Source organism: Carassius gibelio, chromosome B20 (genome assembly GCF_023724105.1).
Source record: "Carassius gibelio isolate Cgi1373 ecotype wild population from Czech Republic chromosome B20, carGib1.2-hapl.c, whole genome shotgun sequence".
Classification (NCBI taxonomy): domain Eukaryota; kingdom Metazoa; phylum Chordata; class Actinopteri; order Cypriniformes; family Cyprinidae; genus Carassius; species Carassius gibelio.
Window position 1 is genome coordinate 13,597,022 of NC_068415.1, and position 22,991 is coordinate 13,620,012.

The window sequence follows — 22,991 nt, forward strand, 5'->3', positions numbered from 1 at the left end:
AAATGGAGAGACTGATAATTGAGGGCCAATCATATGAAAGATTAATTTAGACGACTTCAAATGAAAGTTCAGGGCTATATGAGGGTGGGTAGTTGGCCACTGGCACGTCACTGACACCTTTGTCCTGTATACACTAACGTTATATGAATCTTGGAGAATACTTTATAACAGCCAAATCTGGTTTGGGACGGTCTAATATGGAATATATTCTTCATTGTGACACAGTGAATTTTCTAATTTGTTACATTAATTTCACTCATGTTTAGAGCTCCAAAAGATTTAACATAAAAATAGTTAGTACTGCATAAAACATTTAAGTTTTCACATCATCCAGCCAGTCATCGTCATCGTTCTTGAAGTTAGACGGCCAATCAGAATGTTTCTTGTACACACTCCTCTGTCAGTGTCAGAGGTCGAACATGATGGCGGCGTGCACAAAGAGGACGAGAGAAATTATGAGCTTGCTACGAATTTCAAGGCATTTCCCTCAGAACCAACGTATGTTACTGTGCTTTGTATTCCCTATTACCAAGTCCATATTAGACAGTACATAGTACAAACAGAAAAGACCTCTAATGAGACGATCATTAAAACTCAAGTGAATAACCCTGCGTTAGTTTGAGTTTACAGCCCGTTGTAATGAATACGTTTACTATTACTGATACCTGACATGATTTGTACACATGCATCGTATTTATTTTATTCCTAGGACTTCTGTCGACGTCTGTACCGAGGCACGCAGCAGCGTCAGATGGACCTCCAAAATTCACTCCTCCATCCAAACCAGTTATCATAGACAAAACACAGAAAGAAGCATCTCTGCGAAGGTATGTGTGTTGATCTTGAGTAAATGCATATGATTATACTTTAGTTTACACCCGACAGCTTCTTTAGGTAAAACATAATTTAAGCAAGACTGTAACTGTTAAAGGAATAATAAAATAATTAATTTACTGAAGTCATTTTGAGCTGTTTGCCATTAATATTTTTATTTCAAACTATGCAAACATTCGCATTGCCCAAAATGTTGAAAATACCATGAACCATTTAAAAGGTAGCCAGAATTTTCCAATTTTTGACAAAGTTTGCATCACTGGATGTTACTGTCAGCTGTTTAATATTTCTATCATAAACTGTTTAATAGTAGCATGTTTCATAATTTAGTTGCTTCACAAAATACATGTCTGATTAGGTTTTTGAGTCCAGAGTTCATCCCTCCTCGTCAGCGCACAAACCCTGTGAAATTTTCAGCAGAACGGAAAGACATGATACAGAGACGGAAAGTTCTCAACATTCCTGAGTTTTACGTTGGTAAGAAATACTGATGATTGTAACACACTACACTGCAAGACTCCTCCGTTTTATGGTGATTTGTGATTGAAAAATTTCCTTTGCTGTTCCTCCTTATATATTATCTTTATTGTTTCATGTAGGCAGTATTTTAGCAGTGACCATGACTGATGTTCATGCGAATAAGAACTTAAATCGCTTTGTTGGAATCTGCATTCAGCGCTCTGGAAAAGGATTGGGTGCTACTTTTATACTCCGGAATGTTGTTGATGGCCAAGGTAAAAAACAAAAAAAACAACTTGTGACGCTTCATTTTAATTTGTTTTAGTTTCGTTGCATTATATGTTCTGTTGCTGCAACAATTAATAAAAAAAATAAAAATAAATGCTAGAGTAAAAATTATTAAAAGACATAATTGACAGATTAATTGATTATCAACATAATCCGCAATTGCAACCCTACTGTTCTGATTTGTACTGGTTTCACTTTAGTCATAGTATCCACTATGCATGGAATCTAATGCTTTTTTACTTTTGTTGCCATTTTGTTATCAAATGCACAGTAATACATTTTCATTCACTGTAGGAGTGGAGATATGCTTTGAATTGTACAATCCACGTATGCGTAAGATTGAAGTGTTGAAGCTGGAAAAGAGACTGGATGACAATCTCATGTACTTGAGAGATGCTCTTCCTGAGTACAGCTCGTTCGACTTTGACATGCAACCTGTACATTATGAAATAACAGGAGATGTTCCGGTCAATCCGGTAAGGATTTTTATCATCTGTAACATTCAGTAATGATAAATTGTACACCTGTGGTTTTCAGCCACTACATTTAAATAGTTTCCTGTCTGTTTCTCTCTTTCTCTTGTAGTTAAAAGTAAAAATGAAGCCAAAGCCATGGTCTAAACGTTGGGAGCGCCCCAAGTTTAACATTATGGGTATCCGCTTTGACCTATGTTTGACCCCGGAGATGATGGAGCATGCTCAGAAGTGGGCAGAACCGTGGAGGCCGTATGATATGCTGAAGGAGTATGACACATCCAGTCTAGAGGTGCAGATCTTCAAGGAGGTACAGGAAAATCTCCGAAAGTGAACAGTCTTTAGAAACCAATTCCAGCCTGGACAGAGACAATCCCTTCAAAGGAAAATGAGGCTGAGGGGACCCCTTTAAAGATGCTGAAAAGATCTGACTTTGGTGAGACATGCTGATGTGGTTCTGGTTCTGGGGTTTGCCTCAAAATGGATTCTGGAGATACATTTAGATGACTTCAGATACATCGGAACTTTTCATGTGTGTGTATTTTACATGCTTCTCACCAGCTAAACCACTTATCTTCAAATAACCATCCGCAATTAAAATAATATAATTGATTTGCTGTTGTTTATCGTCTTATGTTTGTGCCATTAGTGTCTGCAAATGCAGTTGTGCAGGCGGTAAGACCGCTGCCTTGCAATTAGTCACTGTTAGCAATAGAGGGCAGCAGAGAACACTCCAAAGAAAATTGATATCTTTATAGCAAATTATATATCTTTAATAATAATAAATAAATTGATTAAAGTTATTTCATGTAGTCTAATTTTGCAATTTTTTAAAGAGATCAATATTTTTATTCAGCAAGGATGCATTAAATTGATAAAGTGACAATAAACCACATTTATAATGTTACATAAGATTTTGTATTCAAATAAATGCTGTTTTTAACCTTTTTTTTGTTCATCAAAGAATCACAAAAATTAAATTTACATTTAGTCATTCTGCAGAAGCTTTTATCTAAATGACAAATGAGGACAATGGAAGCAATCAAAACCAACAAAAGAGCAATGATATCCAAGTGCTATGACAAGTCTCTACTTAATTCAGTACATGTATTATTACATTACTTATATTAAAATAGGAAACTTTTATAATATTTCTTAATATGAATGTTTTTACCATTTTTTTCTTGCCTTTTTTAAATGTAAATAAATGGAGCCTTGGTAAAACATTTAAAAATCTTACTGACCCCAAGCATTTGAATCATCTAAATAAAAAGTAGGAGGCAGTTTTCAGGTGTTTTATACATGGAATGGAATTCATGAAATAATATTGAGAAACTGAGGTCATAGATTATATAAACACAGCTCTTAATATGACCCAGTTACTTCTATGTATAGGTTAAAGACTATTAAAGAGAAACATGCATGTTTATTTACTTTATGGTATAGGGTAAATTAATATTTATTTCCTCTTTAATATTCTATTAATATTCTAATGTACGTTCAATTCATATTCATAGTTTAATAGCCGAAAAAAAAACAATTTAAACCAGTATGAGAAGATGACTTTAGAGTAGTTCTGGACACTTTTCAACCCAAAGCTAACTTAACTAAACCAAGGCTGGGACAGCAGCAGACGAATTTAAGATGGTTTAGTAGGCTATGTTTTACAGTGGAGTGTTTTAATACAAAATCCGCAACGTCTTGAAATACAGTGGCTGCTCAGTGAAGATCTCGCTAAACTACACTTAAGATGTGCACAGATTTTCATATCAGTGACTTCTAATCTCCAGGCGTGCTATTTCAGTTCAGACCCTCTGCTCGATATTTATAATCCACAGCGTGAACTTGTCACATTATTTTAGTGACATGGTATTTTGTCCTAATCCTCGTGCACATCTGTGCGCGCGAAGCTCCGCCCACCCTGCTGTTGTCAGTGACGTCAGCCCCATCATCACTTGTGGATAGTGAAACGACGCCGCAGTCCACGGTCTATTCTGCAGTGAGCAGGTACAGCCGCTCCTTCACCTGGATGCCAAAACAACACGTCTCCCGTTACCCGAGGATATTTTCGGTTACGCTGGCTCTGTTTTTATGAAATCACAATAAAACTGTGTCGTTCTCTTTCTCGATATGCACGGTAAGCGTTTATCTTTTGCAATTAGCTACTCTATTGTGATGCTTGCTGTAAGGTTGCCGTCTATTGTAAATATAACATTTGTTATTATTCTATATGTCCAATGTTTAATGAACATTTTTAGACGCTTTCTCATTATGTCCGAGAGAAAAGAGCGCAGTTTCGAAACAAAAGCCCGAAACGTGTTCGAAAAGGAACGGAATCGCAGTCATTGATTTCAATCACATAACGGACAAACTTGTTGTGCAGGTTGTGAACTTATACAGCAACTCAATCTGGTTTAAGCTGTATAATAAGCTGAAACATAAGAGCTGGATCATTGTAAGTGTTTCTTCCCAGTGGGACGCTGAAAGAGTCGTCAGGGATGCAACACACCTGTCCCACTGCACCTGCCTCCAGGATACCTGTGTTTACAATGACTCTTATCATCCAGCCTCAGTCCATATAGAAAATCTTCTTTTAGTTGGATAACAGAGGCCTCAATTATTAATAAAATTAACGCTTTTTTACATGAGTAATTTAAAAATGAGATATTTTCAGTTTCAATGAGGTCCTAGTAAATGCACTTATTAACAATGAGCAATACAACTGAGAAAATAACTGATGGTTAATGTTAACTAATGTGTTCTAAACTAAATAGAACCATGTTGTAAAAGCATCAAGAGGGCCAACACAACTTTGTGAGACCTAGCTGTGAGTCAGAAAATAAATTTTGGTTTCATCATGTCGTTCATTAAAGTATTACTCAGAACTTACTCATAAGATTACCTTGTAATGTGAAGTGTGACCCAGGCTATTTCCTTTGAAGGTTTTTAGATTCACAGACTGTTGTAGAAGTAGGTTATGTAGTGTGTGCCTACCGCCATATATTCTCGTAATGCTTTCCCTCCAAGGCTAGCGCTGTTCATCAAAGCACAGAGGCTACAATCTGTTTCGGCTCTTGCATCCTCTCAGTATGTGGGGCATGGGCCAGTTGCAGTAGTAAATAACCTGCGTGATGAATGCATGAGTCTGGTCAGGAGAAATATGCTGACCATCATTTATCTTCTCTTATCGGTACAGTGATAAACTCACCACTGTGAAATACATCAAGATGGATACATTTATCATTGTCAGTTGTTGTTAATTTACTGACAGACTTGGCTTTGTATGTAATGATCTTGGGTGGCAATCAGTTGTTTTGTTTTAAAAGCATCAGTGGTCTGCAATAATGCTGTGTTGTTTTAATGTTCGCTTAGATTCTCTCTGATATTTTTGAGGCCTAATCTTTGTGTAAATGTCAGCAGAATTTATACCTTATTGCGATTGTTCTTGGAAAACGTAAATCGTTTGCAAGTCAGAATTATAATGACATCACATGCATGCAGACAAGGCCTTTATCTAAAGCATCTATGCAGATGATATTTCCTGAAAGATTAATAGTGGTAATGTTCATGTATGATGCATCATATTGCTGCGTACACTATCGTTTGGGGTCAGTACGATTTTTTGTTTGTTTGTTTTTAAAAGAAATTAACACTTTTATTCAGCAAGGATGCAGTACTTTTGATGGTGTTGTTCAGAAATATTTTTATCTGTTTCCACAAAAATATTAAGCATAATAACTGTTCTCAAACTGATTACCAAATCAGCATATTAGGCTGATTCCTGAAGGATCATATGACACTTAAAACTGGTTTAATGTCTGCCGAAAATTCAGCTTTGCATCACAGGAATAAATTACATTTAGAAATGTATTCATATAGAACGCAGTTATTTTGAAAATGCAATGAAATTTCTACAATATTACCGTGTTCTCTGCATTTTTATTAAATAAATGCAGCCTTAGAGAGCATGAGAGACTGCATTCAAAACCATTAACAAATCTTACTGATCCCAAACTTTTGAATTAGAGTGTATGGTAATGTGTATGTATGAATAACCCAGAATGCACTGAAGTAAATTATTTAAAATATTGTGAATTTGTCTTTAAAATGAATTGACAATCTCAGGCAGAGATTTGCAGGCAGTATGAAGTAAGTGCCTAGTACTAAGTGTGTATGTGAATGGTTGATGTGACATGCTTTCTATTTGAGTTTCATATCTCATTCGTAAGATTTTTCACTCTTTAATGCCAACCATCCATGTTCTGTATGAGCACTTGTGTGTGTGTGTGTGTGTGTGTGTGTGTGCGCAAATGTCCCAGTGGGAACAGGGTGGAGTGCCCCAGAAATATGTCTTATATGTCACACACACACACACACACACACACAGAGGATTGATTCCTACTAGAGGATGCTGGCTGCCCTAAATACCAATAGAAGTGTGTGTGTGTGTGTGTGTGTGAGAGAGAAAGAGTTTACCAGAGAGAGATATAAAGAGGAGAGAAAGGGATAAAGAAAGGGAATGAAATGGTGTGTTGTGACAATGTGTCCTCAAAACACTTATTAATATAATCAAATCTGCGAAAGTCAAATTCTCTTGCATCATCCAGAACACCAAAATCTCGTACTCTGAATATGAATCGAGTTACTGAGTTACAGTTACAAAGCTTTACTACTGTTCTTGTTCACCTTCAAATATAAAAAGTTTCTCTAAGGTTGCTGTGCACCTCTTGTAAGGAAAAAAATATATTCTGCTTGGAATAAGAATAATGGACAGGCTTCTCTGAACTTGTAAAAGATGTTTGCAAGTTGGATGGTGGACTTGAGTAAAATGAAGTACAGTAGAGAAGACAAGTGGTTTCTTGAATGTGCACTTTCAAGAGAACGTGGCCCCCGCCTTCTGTGCTACTGTTTGTACAGACACGCATGCTGTGAACTGTGAGGAAAAGCATGCTAAAGGGAACTGAAGCACAAGCGTTATTAGTGTAACTCCACTTTAGATACTTATAAGAGAGGTATAAGATCTGTTGCTGCAGTTCTCCTGGCTGCATTACTATTAATAAAAAAGTGTATATAGAAATGCACTTGGAGTACTTGTGACTCACTGTCATGTTTAGACAAATTCCCTTCCAGTCCGTTAATTTCATCTGGCAGTCATCTTGATAACAATATTTGGCTGCTCCTTTTTATGCGAGTAATGGAGATATTCAATACAAAACTGTACCAAACAGCTGTTTATAAACAACTCGTTTTTGTCTCATGTTTTCAGTTGTTACCGCTATTGGTAGGGTTTAGTGTAGGTGGTACATTATTTTTTAAAAAGGATAGCGCTTTACCCTTTTAGCTCCACTCACCAGACATTTCATTTTAGATCTGCCGCAACCAATGTAATTAAATGCTGCCAGATTCATGTTCATCTATTTCAGATAAAATTGATCATACTTTTAATGACATTCACTGGACATTTAACTTTAAAAGTGTCACAAAATGTACAAGAACCATCGCAATATTATTTGGCAATAACGTTTTTCCAGTGAGGCTGGGTTACAAATTTAAGCTAGTGGGATTTTTAACATGGTTTTCGAAAAGCTTTTATTAGTATTATTATTATGTATGTGAGTAAATTTATTATGTATTTTGAATAATTTTGGTCTGTGCAACATTAATTACACACAGTAATATCTCAAACGTGTTTTTTTAAAGCTGCTGTTTAAAAATGTGCTTAACTGTTGCTAAATAAGAATATTGAGCTGATGTTTTTGACTAATCATACATGTAGGGCAACATCTTAACATTTTAAAACACAAATTGTTTCCAAATTTCTTGGTTAAGGTGTGCTTTTTGAATAAAATGAGTGATGTAAAACTTCTTCAAGCAGTATTAACGGAGCGAATTAGCCTCCCATTAGCGAATAAGCCCCAAATTGACACAAATTAAGTAGTGTACATGCAGTTTACATCTTTTTAATGGGGATAAAAACAGAAATCTTCAAAATGAAAAGATTTAGTTTCAACAATGGCTATAAATTCAGCAAGAAAATCTGAAAACAGTGGTATAGTAAAATAAGTACTATAGTATTAGCATTCATAGAACAGCATTCATTTAGCTGTCTCGCTTTTCACTTGTGGATGCCCTGCTGTTTATTTTGCCAGCGTCTGGAGATAAATATAAGTCTGCTAATCATACGGATATAATATAGAGATTTGCCTCTCTGTTTAAGTTTGTGTTGGTGTTTTGCTGTTCCCTTTTTCATCTCTGCAGCATCATTCAGTAGGCTACAACTCTCTGAATGGCTAGTGTGGTCTCTGCTGGCATGTTTCATATGCTTGTTTCCTGTTTGGACAGAGGAGTCCTTATTCCCCTTCTTTGCACAAAGCATGCTGGGTAGTACACTCAAAAACAGACATGTGCTGTGTGAGGAGAGTGATATGTTGAATGCTGATTTGCCAGTGCCGCAGGTGTCCATCACTAGCATTTCAAGGGACATTTGTATTAGGTTGTGCAAGATGAAGTGAAGTACTGTAGAAGGATGGCACAGACAGTCCTTTTGCACAATGAAAGAGAGAGGAAGGTTTCTAGGAGAACACGCACTGGTAGAATTTCGAGTTACCTGTTCTTTCTGCCATGAGTATTGCTGATTATGAGGTTTGGGACTGTTTTGACTGAAAGATTTCGGATGGTGTGGCGTGTTAGTCTGTTTGTGTATGTAAAGGAGAGCTTATATCATGTTCATGGCTGGAAGGCTCAGACTCTGTTTGCAGTTGTAACGCCAACTCTGGTCTTACACATACAGAAACACACATTCACACTGCATGCATAATAGTGATATTGTCCATACTGACGCAAATGAGGAAGTGTTCAAGGTAACAATTGACAATTAAAGGCTTTGTAGTACCCCACAGTAAGACTTAATACCCAATTCAATACTCCTTTTGAGAACAAACCAGAAATGTATCTTATTAAGCATGCTTAATGTAGTCATTATTACTCTTTCAAACAGTCTATGCTATAGGTAAAAAACAAACTCAGCAAGCATCTTAATCTCTGAATTGGACATTAAATTAAAGATATTTAAAGTTAAGGAAATAGGAAATCTACACATAAATATATATCATAGGCATATAAAATATTTACTATTTTTTTGTGTATGTAAATTATGTATGAACAAGTGTAATTTGTATAACTGTTGACAGCCTTAATATAGACTTATTTATATTTTTACATATATACAGTATATATATATATATATATATAGTTTTTAAACTACAACTTCATAGTATAGATTAATATAATAATTACTATATATAGTTTCATGATAATAATCTTTATTTCAGGTATGTACATTTAGGTTTATCATCCAAAAGTTTCATTTTATTGGTTTCCACAATTCACGATCTTGGTACCAATGCATTATTTTAGAAATATACCATAAAATATACAGTATCTTCCTCTCCATGTTTATACTAATGAAACCCCTTGGTTGTTATAAAGAGACTAATTGATTCAGAGAAGGGGCAGTTTCTGACTTTATGTCTCTCTGTCTTTGTAGTGACCAGTTTTTGTATTTGTGCATGTGATGGGTATTGAAGAGAGGGGACTCAAATGCGAGGGCAAAATGACAGTCTTTAATCCAACAAAGGAAAGCCACAGGAAAATCCAACAAAGGAGTACAAAGATGAAAACTAAGGAAGACCCGAAGGCTGGGTTAAACTAACACAGGAAACCTCCGTGGCTGGAACTACCAGAAGGCTGGCGAGGTGGAGGCTTTGATTGGGCTCAGGGGAGAGCCGGGGATCGGTGCTCGCAGTGCGGGGCGGTAGCGGCGTAGAACAGCAGGTAAGGTTCTGTGGGGTATAAAGGGTGAGCACAGAGAGGTACAGGTAGCGATAGTAGACAACTAACTTCACCCCGACTAGACAGGACAGGACCAAGACAAACTGCTAACACGGACGCCAAAGGCAACGGCTTCATTCGGAAGTAACAATCTGACAATGAGACACGGGAACGAGAGGGTAGAAGTAGCCCAAATAACAAGGCAGGATGAGAACCAGGTGGAGGGGGAATTATCTTAATGAGAAGTGAAGACAGCTGTGACACATAAGCGAAGAGCGAGGGAGACAGGAGGGGAAAAACCAGCAGGGGGAGACAGAGGGAGAAGAAGAGAGAGATAGAGACAGGATCATGACAAGACCATGACAGTACCCTCTCCTCAAAGAGCGCCTCCAGGCGCTCCAGCGGGGAAATGCTGGCGAGACCGGAGGAAATCATCAATGAGCGAGGGGTCCAGGATATCCTTAGGGGAGACCCAACTCCTCTCCTCAGGACCATACCCCTGCCAATCGACTAAGTATTGGTAACCACGACCCCGACGCCGCCTATCTATGATCCTGCGGACGGTGTAGACCGGGGAGTCTTCGATACGAACGGCAGAGAAGGACGTGGGAGGGGGGGAGCGAGAGGTCGGTTTAATGCAGGAGACGTGAAACACCGGGTGAACACGACGAAGATTATGCGGCAACCGGAGTTTGACGGCGACAGGGTTAACGATCTTGATAATGCGGAACGGCCCGATGAAGCGGGGAGCCAGTTTACGGGAGTCAGACTGGAGGGGTAAATTAGATGTAGAAAGCCAAACCCTCTGACCCGCGGCATAGCGAGGACTCTTGACACGCGATTTATTGGCAGCCACGCACATGCGTCTCTTAGAACGACAAAGTGCGGATCTCACCCTCTTCCAGGTTCGTTTACAGCGACTGATAAAGGTCTGAACGGACGGGCAGTGAGAATCGGTCTCTTGGGACGAAAATAAGGGCGGTTGATAGCCGAGGCAACATTGAAAGGGAGAGATACCAGAGGCTGAGGAGGGGAGGGAATTATGAGCATACTCAGCCCAGGAAAGCTGTTCGACCCAAGATGAGGGATTGCGAAAGGCTAGACTGCGGAGCATGCGGGCAACAATCTGATTGGCTCGCTCGGCCTGGCCGTTAGTCTGTGGGTGAAAACCCGAGGAAAGGCTAGCAGTGGCCCCTATGAGACGGCAAAATTCTTTCCAGAACTGCGAGGCGAATTGCGGACCCCTATCGGACACGACATCGGTGGGCAACCCGTGATACTTAAACACATTATCAATCATAATCTGGGCCGTTTCCTTCGCAGAGGGAAGTTTGATAAGAGGAATGAAGTGCGCCGATTTTGAGAAGCGATCGACTACCGTCAGGATGACAGTCTTGCCGGCTGAGGGCGGAAGACCGGTGATAAAGTCGAGAGCTATATGGGACCACGGGCGAGAGGGAACAGGTAGCGGTCGGAGAAGACCAGCAGGCGGAGAGTTGCCTGCTTTGGTTTGGGCACAGACAGAGCAGGCAGCGATAAAGCGGCGCGCATCACGTTCTAAAGAGGGCCACCAGAAACGCTGGCGGATAAATGCGACAGTGCCTCGAGCACCGGGATGAACCGCTAGTCTAGAAGAATGGGCCCATTGAAGAACCGCTAATCGTGTGGGAATGGGGACAAAAAGGCTGCCCCTAGGGCAGTTACGGGGAGTAGCGACGTGAGAGAGAGCGCGTTTAACCTGTCTCTCGATTCCCCAGACCGTAGCCCCCACCACCCGACCGGAAGGGATAATTTCCTCTCGGGGGGTGCGGCCGACCGAGGGATCGAAGAGTCGAGACAACGCATCTGGTTTACCGTTCTTAGAGCCCGGACGGTATGAAATGACAAAATCAAAACGCGTAAAGAAAAGGGCCCAGCGAGCCTGACGCGAGTTCAATCTCTTGGCGGAGCGAATGTATTCTAAATTGCGATGATCCGTTAAAACAATAAAAGGGACAGAGGATCCCTCTAACCACTGCCGCCACTCACCCAACGCCAGGCGGATGGCGAGGAGCTCTCGATTCCCGACATCATAATTACGTTCAGCGGGGGAAAGGCGGTGGGAGAAGTACGCGCAAGGGTGTATCTTATTATCCGACGCTGACCGTTGGGAAAGAACGGCTCCCACCCCCACCTCGGAGGCATCGACCTCAACGATAAACTGTCTAGAGCTATCTGGGGTGCGGAGGATGGGTGCGGACGTAAAAAGGGTCTTTAGCCGGTCAAACGCCTCCTGCGCAGAACCGGACCAACTGAAACGAGACTTAACCGAAGTGAGGGCAGTGAGTGGCGCGGCCACCTGACTGAAGTTGCGTATAAAGCGGCGATAAAAATTAGCAAAACCGAGAAAGCGCTGTAGCGAGACACGAGACTCAGGGACGGGCCAATCGAGCACGGCCTGGACCTTGGTAGGGTCCATCTTGATCCCCTCTGCCGAGATAACGGAGCCTAAAAACGTTATAGACGAAGCATGAAAGGAGCACTTCTCGGCCTTAACAAAGAGTCGATTCTCAAGCAAACGTTGGAGAACGCGGCGAACGTGCTGCACATGAACCTGGAGAGAGGGCGAAAAAATCAAAATGTCATCGAGATAGACAAAAACGAATAAATTGAGCATATCCCGAAGGACGTCATTGATCAGAGCCTGAAAGACAGCGGGGGCGTTAACCAATCCGAAGGGGAGGACCCTATACTCGAAGTGGCCGAGGGGCGTGTTAAAGGCGGTCTTCCACTCGTCCCCCTCCCGAATGCGTACGAGATGGTAGGCGTTACGTAGGTCGAGCTTGGTAAAGACTTTTGCCCCCTGCAGGATATCGAAGGCTGAGGACATCAGTGGCAAGGGGTAACGGTTCTTAATCGTGATGTCGTTCAGCCCCCGATAATCAATGCATGGGCGTAAAGAACCGTCTTTCTTCTTAACAAAAAAGAATCCGGCGCCGGCAGGCGACGAGGACGGAACGATTGTGCCGGCGCTGAGAGACTCAGATAAATAATTCTCTAAAGCCTCCCGTTCGGGAGCAGAAAGAGAATAGAGCCTACCCCGAGGGGGCGTGGTCCCCGGGCGGAGATCAATAGCGCAGTCATACGGACGGTGGGGCGGAAGAGACATGGCTCGAGAACGGCTGAACACCCCTCGCAAATCGTGATACTCCTCCGGAACCCCAGTCAGATCTCCCGTCTCCTCCTGCAACACAGAAACAGAAGACACGGGGGGAACAGCCGAGGCTAAACACTTAACATGACACGACAACTTCCAAGACAAAACAGACCCCCTAGCCCAGTCAATGTGTGGATTGTGAAGTTCTAACCAAGGGTGCCCCAGTACTAAAGGGGTAAAAGGAGATTGAAAAATTAAAAAGGAAACTGTCTCTTTATGGTTGCCAGAAATGGTTAGAGTTAAAGGGATAGTCTGTTTCTGTACCCTAGGTAGGGCGCTGCCATCAAGGGCAAATAAAGAGGTGGAGTCTCTTAGCGGTGTGAGCGGAATACCTTGTTGGAGCGCCCACTTCTCATCCAAAAAGTTTCCCTCGGCCCCAGAGTCGATCAAGGCCGCACAGGAGGCTGACGACCCCGCCCACTGGAGATGCGCTGGAAGTATCGTGCAGGAAGTGGAAGGGATGGACTTAGTGGTAGCGCTCGCCAGTAACCCTCCTCCTACTGGCGAGCGTTGGCTTTTACCGGACACGAAAACACAAAGTGAGAGGCACTAGCACAGTACATGCAGAGGCGGTTAGAGATCCTCCTCTGACGCTCCTTAGGCGAAATACGCAGACCACCCAGCTGCATGGGTTCCGGTTCTGAGTGGGAGGGGCTGACTCGAGGCGGCGAGAAGAGACTCTCCTCTAGGCGATGAGCACGACGGCGCTGATCAAACCGTCTCTCCACCCGGATGGCCAGGTCGATAAGGTCGTCGAGCCGGGCGGGGATTTCACGGACGAGGACCTCGTCCCGCACCTCTGGAGACAAGCCCTCCAGGAAGCGAGCAGTCAGTGCGGGCTGGTTCCACCCACAGGTGGTAGCGAGGGTCCGGAACTCAACGGAGAAATCCGGCACGGATCGTCTTCCCTGCCGGAGTGTGGAAAGTCGACGGGACGCCTCCTCTCCGTAGGCGGAACGGTCGAAGACCCGGATCATCTCCTCCTTGAAGCGCTCAAAGGTTGAGGTACACTCTGCCTCCGTCTCCCAGTTGGCCGTTCCCCATTCGCGAGCCCGCCCGTGGAGGAGTGAAAGAACGAAAGCCACCTTGGCCCTCTCCTTAGCATATGTAACGGGCTGGAGCGAGAATACCACCTCACACTGGGTAAGGAAAGCGCGGCACTGAGTTGGCTCACCCGAATAGACCGGAGGATTGTTTATCCGAGGCTCCGTCTGACCCGGAGGAGAATAAGAGGCGGAAGGCTGGAGACGCAGGTTGTGGACCTGGCTGGACAGCTCGGACATTTGGGCAGCCAAAGAACCGACGGCGTGTCGGGTAGCGGAGATGTCTTCCTCATGCCTCCCGAGGAGGACGCCCTGGTGCTCAACGGCGGTCTGGAACGGACTGCCACTCGCTGAGTCCATCTTGGTCAGATTGTTCTGTGATGGGTATTGAAGAGAGGGGACTCAAATGCGAGGGCAAAATGACAGTCTTTAATCCAACAAAGGAAAGCCACAGGAAAATCCAACAAAGGAGTACAAAGATGAAAACTAAGGAAGACCCGAAGGCTGGGTTAAACTAACACAGGAAACCTCCGTGGCTGGAACTACCAGAAGGCTGGCGAGGTGGAGGCTTTGATTGGGCTCAGGGGAGAGCCGGGGATCGGTGCTCGCAGTGCGGGGCGGTAGCGGCGTAGAACAGCAGGTAAGGTTCTGTGGGGTATAAAGGGTGAGCACAGAGAGGTACAGGTAGCGATAGTAGACAACTAACTTCACCCCGACTAGACAGGACAGGACCAAGACAAACTGCTAACACGGACGCCAAAGGCAACGGCTTCATTCGGAAGTAACAATCTGACAATGAGACACGGGAACGAGAGGGTAGAAGTAGCCCAAATAACAAGGCAGGATGAGAACCAGGTGGAGGGGGAATTATCTTAATGAGAAGTGAAGACAGCTGTGACACATAAGCGAAGAGCGAGGGAGACAGGAGGGGAAAAACCAGCAGGGGGAGACAGAGGGAGAAGAAGAGAGAGATAGAGACAGGATCATGACAAGACCATGACAGTGCAGCCCAAATCTCAAGCAATGTTTTCTCAGAGCTTCGGGGAGACATATTTGTGTGGGTGTAAATAGAAATGTTGCTGCTGCCCATCTTAAATTTATTGTGAGACTTACCGTGAGACTCACAGTGACTTTAACTCCAGTTAGAAAGAGCATTGCATATATGAATGTGGGGGTTCACTCCAAATTATTGCTCTGTTTACAGATTTTAAGAGCCATTCCTGAAATCACAGAGTCTGGCTTTTTAAGTAAACTACTGTCAAGACAGGCAAAAAAAAGAAAAAAAAAACCCTAACAGTGTTACTTGTGTTAGCATTTGATTGGTCCTGTGTGAATTCAGATATAGAATGTGGTTTTCACTCATAGAATAGGATTAAGCACTCCGAATAAGAGTGACAATGTATTTAGCTGCAGTGTGTACGTGGCAAGAAAAAGCAAGAGAGGTATATTAGAGTTACTCTAATAAACATGGATCTGCAGGCTGTGCTACAAGATCACTGATGTACAAAGTCCTCTCTTTTTCTCTATGTTCATCTCTGCAGCATTAGATAGAGAGATCCAATTTAATATTCAATCTAGTTTAGTCTACATGAGAACAGTGAAATTGAGAATGGAATTTAGAGAGCAGTTTTTAATAAGCAATTCATCCTGGGTCCATTACACCTCTGAACCTCTCATCCACATCCCGAGCCCGAGCCACATCTCTAGAGCACAAGATGTTCTAGAAAAAATTCCCTCCCTGATTCCCATAAACACTTCAGTTATCGTGAACAATGTGTCTGAATGGACTGTGGATGATATTTGTTTGTCTGTGAGGTTTTATGCAAATTATTTGGAGGATTATATAAACTGATTTAGAAATTAATCAGAATATTCCCCCTGTTAGTAATGACATGTAAATGTCAGGTATTGACTATGTGCATATAAATGAGCTAAGAATTCCATGACTGTGTGTTTTTTCTTTGACATTTAGTTTTGTGTTTTCAGTGGATGTTTTATATATATATATATATATATATATATATATATATACACACACACACACACACACACACACACACACACACTGAACAAAAGTTGAACAGTCACTTTAGCTTTGAACATCATGTTTAAATCTCTCTTATACTCTCTAATATGTAATAGGGAAGTTTTTCTGCAAATATTACCCAGAGCCTGGAATTTATAATAATTATGACTTTCTCTTGTTCCTAAAGATAATTATTTTAAGTTCAATGATAAATGGCAATTGGATATCCTTTTTTTATGTTTTAGTTTTAGCTTTATCAAAAGGAAAACTGGAGCATATATTAATGCTAATTCCCTTATATTGACCTCTGGAATAAAGTCCCAGTTTAGGCCCTAAATTAAATAATTGGATTAAACTGAATTAGAAAAATGTTTGTCTGTGTATGTAGGTATGTGGATGTGGTCTGTATATGTGTGATAAAGGGCTTTGTCTTTGTGACTGAGATCCACTTCACCTTCTTCTCATATTGAGTCCACTAGCTTGATGACTTGCATGTTGAACCGTGTATGTTATTGTGTGATATATTTAAAGGGATAGTCCACCCAAAAATTCTGCCATTAATTACTAACCCTCATGCTGTTGCAAACCTGTAAGACCTTCGTTCATCTTTGGAACACTAATTAAGATATTTTTTATGAAATCTGAGAACTATCTGATCCTGCATAGACATTAAGGGGACTACCATGTTCAAGACCCGGAAAAGGTAGTAAGGACATTGTTAAAACAGTCCATGTGACATCAGTGGTTCAACCTGAATTTTTATGAAGCTACGACAATACTTTTTGTGTGCAAAGAAAACCAAAATAATGACTTTATAAAAAAAATTATATTCTTGTCAGTCTTCAATGCACATTACGTAAAGAAAATGAATTGTTGAATAAAGTTATTTTTGCTTTCTTTGAGCATAGAGTATTCTCGAAGCTATGGGTTGCAACAAATTATTATTTTGATGATTTATCTAATGATTATTACAATGATTAATCGACATTGTTGATTATTTCACAGATTAATCAGTAGGCTTTGTTCAATTGTACAATTACATAAAATATTGAGTTATACTTATTCTAACTAATAAATAAGGCAATCATTTCAGCTCTTCAATCTTGAAAAGCTCTTGAAATTCTCTAGAATTTCAAACATTTATATATAAATGTTACGTTATATATTTATACTATTGTACAATTAGTTGAAATTGTTATGCAGTTTTTTTTTACAATACAAATATTTGGCACACAAAATGAGATGATAGACAGAGACATTCTTTTGTAATTCATATGGATATGGAACAAAATAATAGTGATAAGACTTAGATTAATATTATTTAAAACATTAGCTTAAAACACCTTATATTGTTATAATGATGAAAACTGTGCTGAGCTAGATTAATCTTTAATCTTTGCCAATAAAACTATAACTTTAGTGTAATAAAGTTTTTTAAATTAATACATTTTTTTTTTTTTTTTGCATTTAGTAATAAAAGATTTTTAGGTTGCTCCACAATGGATAGCTGATTTATAACAGAAAATGTCAAGGACATTGTTTTTTTCATGTTTAATACTGTAAAGCTGCTTCCTTTAAATCAGTCTCATGTATAAAGCACTATATAAATAGACGTGATGTGAATGCCGATTGCAGAGCTCCTGCAATCATTCACGCATTGCTATGATCAGATGCTTTCTTAACTGCTGTTGTCTCACCGCTGTCATTTTTGTTTTTGAGAGCATCTGGTTCAGCTGTGTTTACGCTCTGACCCTCATAAACTGTGTTTGTCTTCTTCTCTTGAACTGCATCCGGGTTGGCTGAATTACAGTCTTGCACTACAGCGCGACAATGGTCAAGCCATGTTACTGCAAGCCTTTACATTAGGTCAAATGAGGTCAAATGGCTATTCGACAACAAAAATATTTGTCGACTATTATTTATTGCCGACCTTGTCGATAATGTCGACTAATCGTCTCAGCCCTTGCAGACTTGTAGCTTCATAAAATTAGTTGAACCATTAATGTCACATACCTTTCTGGACCTTGAATGTGGTAGTTGCAGTATTGTCTATGCAGGGTCTTGGATTTCAATGAAAATATCTTAATCTGTGTTCCGAAGATTAACGAAGGTCTTACAGGTTTGGAACGACATGAGGGTGACCACTTAATCACAGATTTTTTTTTTTTTTAACTATCACTTTAAAACTGAAAGAGATAAATGCTATTACAGCGAATATTAATAATGATAATATATTTTTTGTGTTTTATTATTATTTAAAGCAGGCATTGAGTGAGGTGATTGGACAGAAGGTTTAATATGAAATGCAAAGTACGGCAAAGTAAAAGACTGAAGAGAATTCTTATGTAGTAAAAGCAATCACAGCAGCCTAAAGAAGTTTGGAGTTTCAGTGTGAGACCACAGATTCTGTCTGCCTCAGCTTTCAGCTCTTTAATCTATCCATCAGTCTATTAACCCTCCATTTATTGATTTGTAATGGACTCTTTATTTGCACAAAATAGATTAGTAGGGGACGAGAACCCTGGGTCACACCTTCAGTCTTATTACCTCCATTTCTCTTCTCTTCTGCCTCAAATGGCAATCTCAAGAGTGTCAGCTCATATTAAGAAGAACACTACAAAGATGTTATAACTTAGTGTGTTTTTAAGCATTTCCACAGTCTGAATGAACCACAATTAGGCCTAAATACTTTTACTATTATTATTGCTCATTTTAAAAGTAAGTTTGATATGCCAAAAGGCTTTCCTTTAACTTTGGAAATGTTTTATAATGAGCGAGATCAATCAAAGCACATGTGATGGATGAATTTAAGGTCAAACATAAGCTTTTGATTCGACTTCATGACACGAAACCCGAGATGAACAGTCCTTTATATCTGATCCCTTCAGTTACACTGTAATGATACTGTTAACCTCTGTAGTCTGCAGAAATGAATGATACTCTGCTGTTCATGAATCATATTCGGAGATATAGCTCTAAGCACATAAGCCTTGGTACTGCTTAATGCAAAACTGATGATGCCTCTCTTCTTCATTCGCATTATAAATTAGATAGAACAATGAAGTCTAGACACAAAGCAATGGGAGAAGAGAGAGGAAAAAAATATTTGGAGAGGACATATAACAGGGATTTAAACTCAGGTTACTTTTTATTAAGGCTTTTGGACTTTAGAAAAAGGAGCAGAACTTGTAGATCTTTTGCACTGTGCTGTTTTGCATAGTTTTATCTGTTCATTCTGTTGGGTGACATTTTCGACTCTAGTAACTTGCTGTTATTGCATCGCAGAGGTAACAAAAGGTACTGTATACTAATGGTGTGAAATCATTTACTATCTAAAATGTGATTAATGCATAAAAGCAAAGATAATCCAGCAGTCAACAGAGCTCTGATTCTCCTGGGAGCCATAAAAGCAGCACAACACAGTGCAATGCAATAATGCAGAGCTGTTTTGTAAGTGCGGACATGCTAAGCTGTTTGTGGCATTGTAAGTTGAGACTGTTGTGCTAAGCAGACAAAAAAAAAAAAAGGAACATTACATATGAAAGTCTTTGTTTTTGTCAGTTATTAATGCTAAATGTAACTGAAATTCCTACTGTGAAAGGAAAGCGCTTTTTGCAGTGTAAAGAGCTTTGAAAATCTGTTTCTAACCAACATTTTTAACCAAGAAGGATTGTAAAAACTATGATAATTTATTAATATTGGAGTAAATGTAAAGTTTTATGCTGTAAGTCTAAAATAATATTTCATTTTGAGCGTCTAAACCTTTCATATATCAGTGTGAGGGTTTTTTAAAATATTTTTTTTATAAGAAATTAGTTCATTTCTGAGCCATTAAGCAAATCAAATTCAGAGACAAGAACTAATTCTTATCTTCGAATTTGAATGGCCTAATGACTCAGAAACTGGGCTTGACTGATAATACCAAATACAGTGATCTGTAGGACATTAGAAGTGAGTAATTGTGGTGCATAGTATATTCTCAGCCAAATGATAATCAGATATTTGCTGCCTGGATGTAGTAGACTGATCAGTATTAGAGAAAATGAGCAAGAAGAGGTTTGTGCGCTACTTGAGTCACTGGCATGCAAGACTAATGAGAAGTTGAAAAAGTAGATTCAAACACTCCCAATGCTGCAGGAAAATTTGCTGACAGCTGAAGTGCAGAGACGTGCTGATTTGTATACTAATGCACTCTAGCATAACAGAGCAGTTATTGAAAGATGTAATATTTTGTCTCTCACTCCTGGGTGGATAACAACCGAGCCGCACCACTACTGCCTCCCCCATAGCAGCTGAAATACTGCCAATCCGTTTGAAAACATTCCAGTGACTTCCATTTAAAAATAAAAGATAAGTTATGGAATTTGAACTTAAATCAACTATGTGAAAATGGCTCTAAAGTGACCATTAGACAGACTGATGCTGAACTGTTTAAATATCTTTTTCTTTGAGAATGCTACACAAAAATGCAGTCAACATTAATGTAACTGATGGATTACTTTTCATAAACCTGTATGTTGCCTGCAATTACGTAAACTGTCAAGTATATAAAAAGGTAAACTCATTTGAAGTAGGCCTACTTTAAAACATTGCCTTAAGCTGTGCTCTCTTGTAAACAAATATATTAGTCTGTAATGTCACTGACTAAATCACCTTCCAACTTTTTTTTTATTGTTTGTTTGTACACATGAAACTTTCTCGCACTGGTGACAGTTTAACTAGGAAGAATCTGTATCTAGCCAGGTTCTACAGGTTTACAGCTTTTAGGCAAAATGAAAACAGTTCTTCTGCAGTACATGCAACTATGAAACTAAATATGCACACAGTCAGTGTTTGGGATTGACTTACTGATTGGGGTCACTTTATTTAATTTTTTAATGAATAAACAAAAACATTTATTTAGCAAGGATTTATTAAATTGATCAAAATGACAGTAAAGACATTTTATGATGTTACAGAAGATTTATTAAGATTAAAAGCCTTAACATTTGTGACTGTTTTCATTTGTGAATGCATGTAGCACATAAAACAAAAAAGGAAAAAAGGGCTATTTAGAGTACTATATAGTACTTCGAGGACTGACAACCTGCTGCTGTGTGAATGTAGCTGTGGTCACCGCAACTCTCACCCTTACTGGACTTCTAGATTTTTTCAGTAAGTGTTTAAACGGGCTCAGACCTCCTCAGCTGTAATGGGAGTTTGTTTCGCTTGTGTTTGTTCAATCTGTCCATGGAGCACTGTCTCAGATTTAGCTGTGAGACGCAGGGCTGATTTCCCAGAAAGAGCTTTAGAGCAAAGACAGAGACCAACAGTTGCTTTGCATTAGGCGAAAACGCACTGGCACAATCAATATCCTGTTTGTGTGTGAGTGCGTGATGGAGCAAAGGGGATGTGGCTTGTTGTATGTGTGTGTGTGTGTGTGTTTTGGCAAACAACATGATTGAGTATAAGAGGAAAATGGATAGAAACAATGGCCAAAATGTTCAAGAGCAGTTGAGAAGAGGTGCATCTCCCTCTGTCCATCCTTTAAAAGCCCTCTTTTCCATTCTCATTACTCTCTACTTGTTCTCTTCTTACCATTTTATCCTTTTCACTTGTTCACAGTCTCTCTCTCATTTCACCTCTTTCTATTCCCATCATAGTGTGTCCTCTGTTGCTTGTCTGCTTGTAAAATCCTTTCTTTCTCTGTTTCTCCAGATGAGTATTAGCCAGCCGGTCGAGTAGAGGGTCCCTCACATCCCACCTGCAGTCATGAATGGTAAGAACACAGCTCTTTTGTGTGTCAGGGGCATGGATTAAAAAAAAAAACCCATGATCATTTACTCACCCTTATGTCTTTTAAAACTCATATAGTGTTCTGTCTTCTGTGGAACACAAAAGGAGATGTGTAGGAGAATGCTCAAGCTGCTCTTTTCCACACAATGAAAGTGCTGTAAATGTTTTCCATGACTGCCAAGACTTGACTTTTGATGAATCACTTAAAAATGTCACTTCATTTTTTTTAAATAGAGATCTGTCATATGAACCATTTTTATGACCATTTTAGTGTGGAGCTTGTCAGCTTCTGGTCTCCATTCACTTTCATTATAAAAGGGAGCAGCTCTGACAATATCTTATTTGTTCTGCAAAAAGAAGGTCATACAGATTTGGAACAAAATGGGGGTGAGTAAATGATGACGAAATGTAATTTTGGTTGAACCTATGCCTTTAAAAGGATGAAGGATGAAGGAGGCTATGGAGAAAAATTCAGATGCAGCTCATTTGGCTTCTGAGCTGAATCATTACAGCATAGTTCATTGCAGAGCTGCACTTATGAGAAAAACATGAGAAGTTCTTGTGTTGTTGAATCTTCTAAGGCTGAACAGACTCTTAGTGATCAGACTGTTCATATTTTTGAGATTCAGCGCAGGGTTTGTACAGAACACACCCAGTTTAAAGTTGTTAAAGACTGCTTCCTTATTTATATAGGGAAAGACTAATATTTGCTAAACTCTTTAAAGGAAATTTTTATTCAAAATTACCTAGATGAGGTACCTTTTATAAGTATGTGTAATATTTTTACAACTTAATATTTTTGGTGAAATAAAATAAGGTAAATTTTTTTTAATTTGATACATTTGAATGTTACAACATGGACCACATTTGTAGGTTAAAGGAAATCACTCCATCTCTTTTCTAAATGCATATTATTGATTTTATCATGAATGAATAATCTATGCATATGTTAAACTTCCATCCGCTTAAACCCTGTCCCTTACAATCGATGGCAAGCTTTTTGATATGCCTCCATCCAATAAAAAACGATGATTTGGACCTGCCCTACATTTTTTCTTCTTAATAAT

At 39.9% G+C, this 22,991-nt stretch overlaps 2 protein-coding genes across 2 annotated transcripts in view; both read left to right on the plus strand.

Annotated features, from left to right (window-relative positions):
- Positions 1-335: 335 nt before the first annotated feature.
- LOC127983476 (39S ribosomal protein L19, mitochondrial) lies at positions 336-2,666 on the plus strand. The gene is made up of 6 exons (XM_052585681.1): positions 336-498; positions 710-827; positions 1,193-1,311; positions 1,434-1,568; positions 1,876-2,057; positions 2,167-2,666. The coding sequence occupies exons 1-6, from the start codon at positions 420-422 to the stop codon at positions 2,386-2,388; spliced, it is 855 nt and encodes a 284-aa protein (XP_052441641.1). The 5' UTR covers positions 336-419; the 3' UTR covers positions 2,389-2,666.
- Positions 2,667-4,027: 1,361 nt separating this feature from the next.
- The window catches only part of LOC127984280 (intersectin-2), a 47,191-nt gene continuing 28,227 nt past the window's right edge, over positions 4,028-22,991 (plus strand). The window contains exons 1-2 of the mRNA XM_052586859.1: positions 4,028-4,191; positions 21,847-21,907. Of these exons, the coding sequence (XP_052442819.1) occupies positions 21,901-21,907 (7 nt within the window). The 5' untranslated portion in view covers positions 4,028-4,191; positions 21,847-21,900. The remainder of the gene's footprint in view (positions 4,192-21,846; positions 21,908-22,991) is intronic.

Bases quoted from the DNA above. Each gene is read 5' to 3' on its own strand.
- LOC127983476 (XM_052585681.1), top strand. From the start codon at position 420: ATGATGGCGGCGTGCACAAAGAGGACGAGAGAAATTATGAGCTTGCTA. The intron at 1,312-1,433 runs GTAAGAAATACT...TGTTTCATGTAG, and splicing joins CATTCCTGAGTTTTACGTTG to GCAGTATTTTAGCAGTGACC. The intron at 2,058-2,166 runs GTAAGGATTTTT...TTTCTCTTGTAG, and splicing joins GAGATGTTCCGGTCAATCCG to TTAAAAGTAAAAATGAAGCC.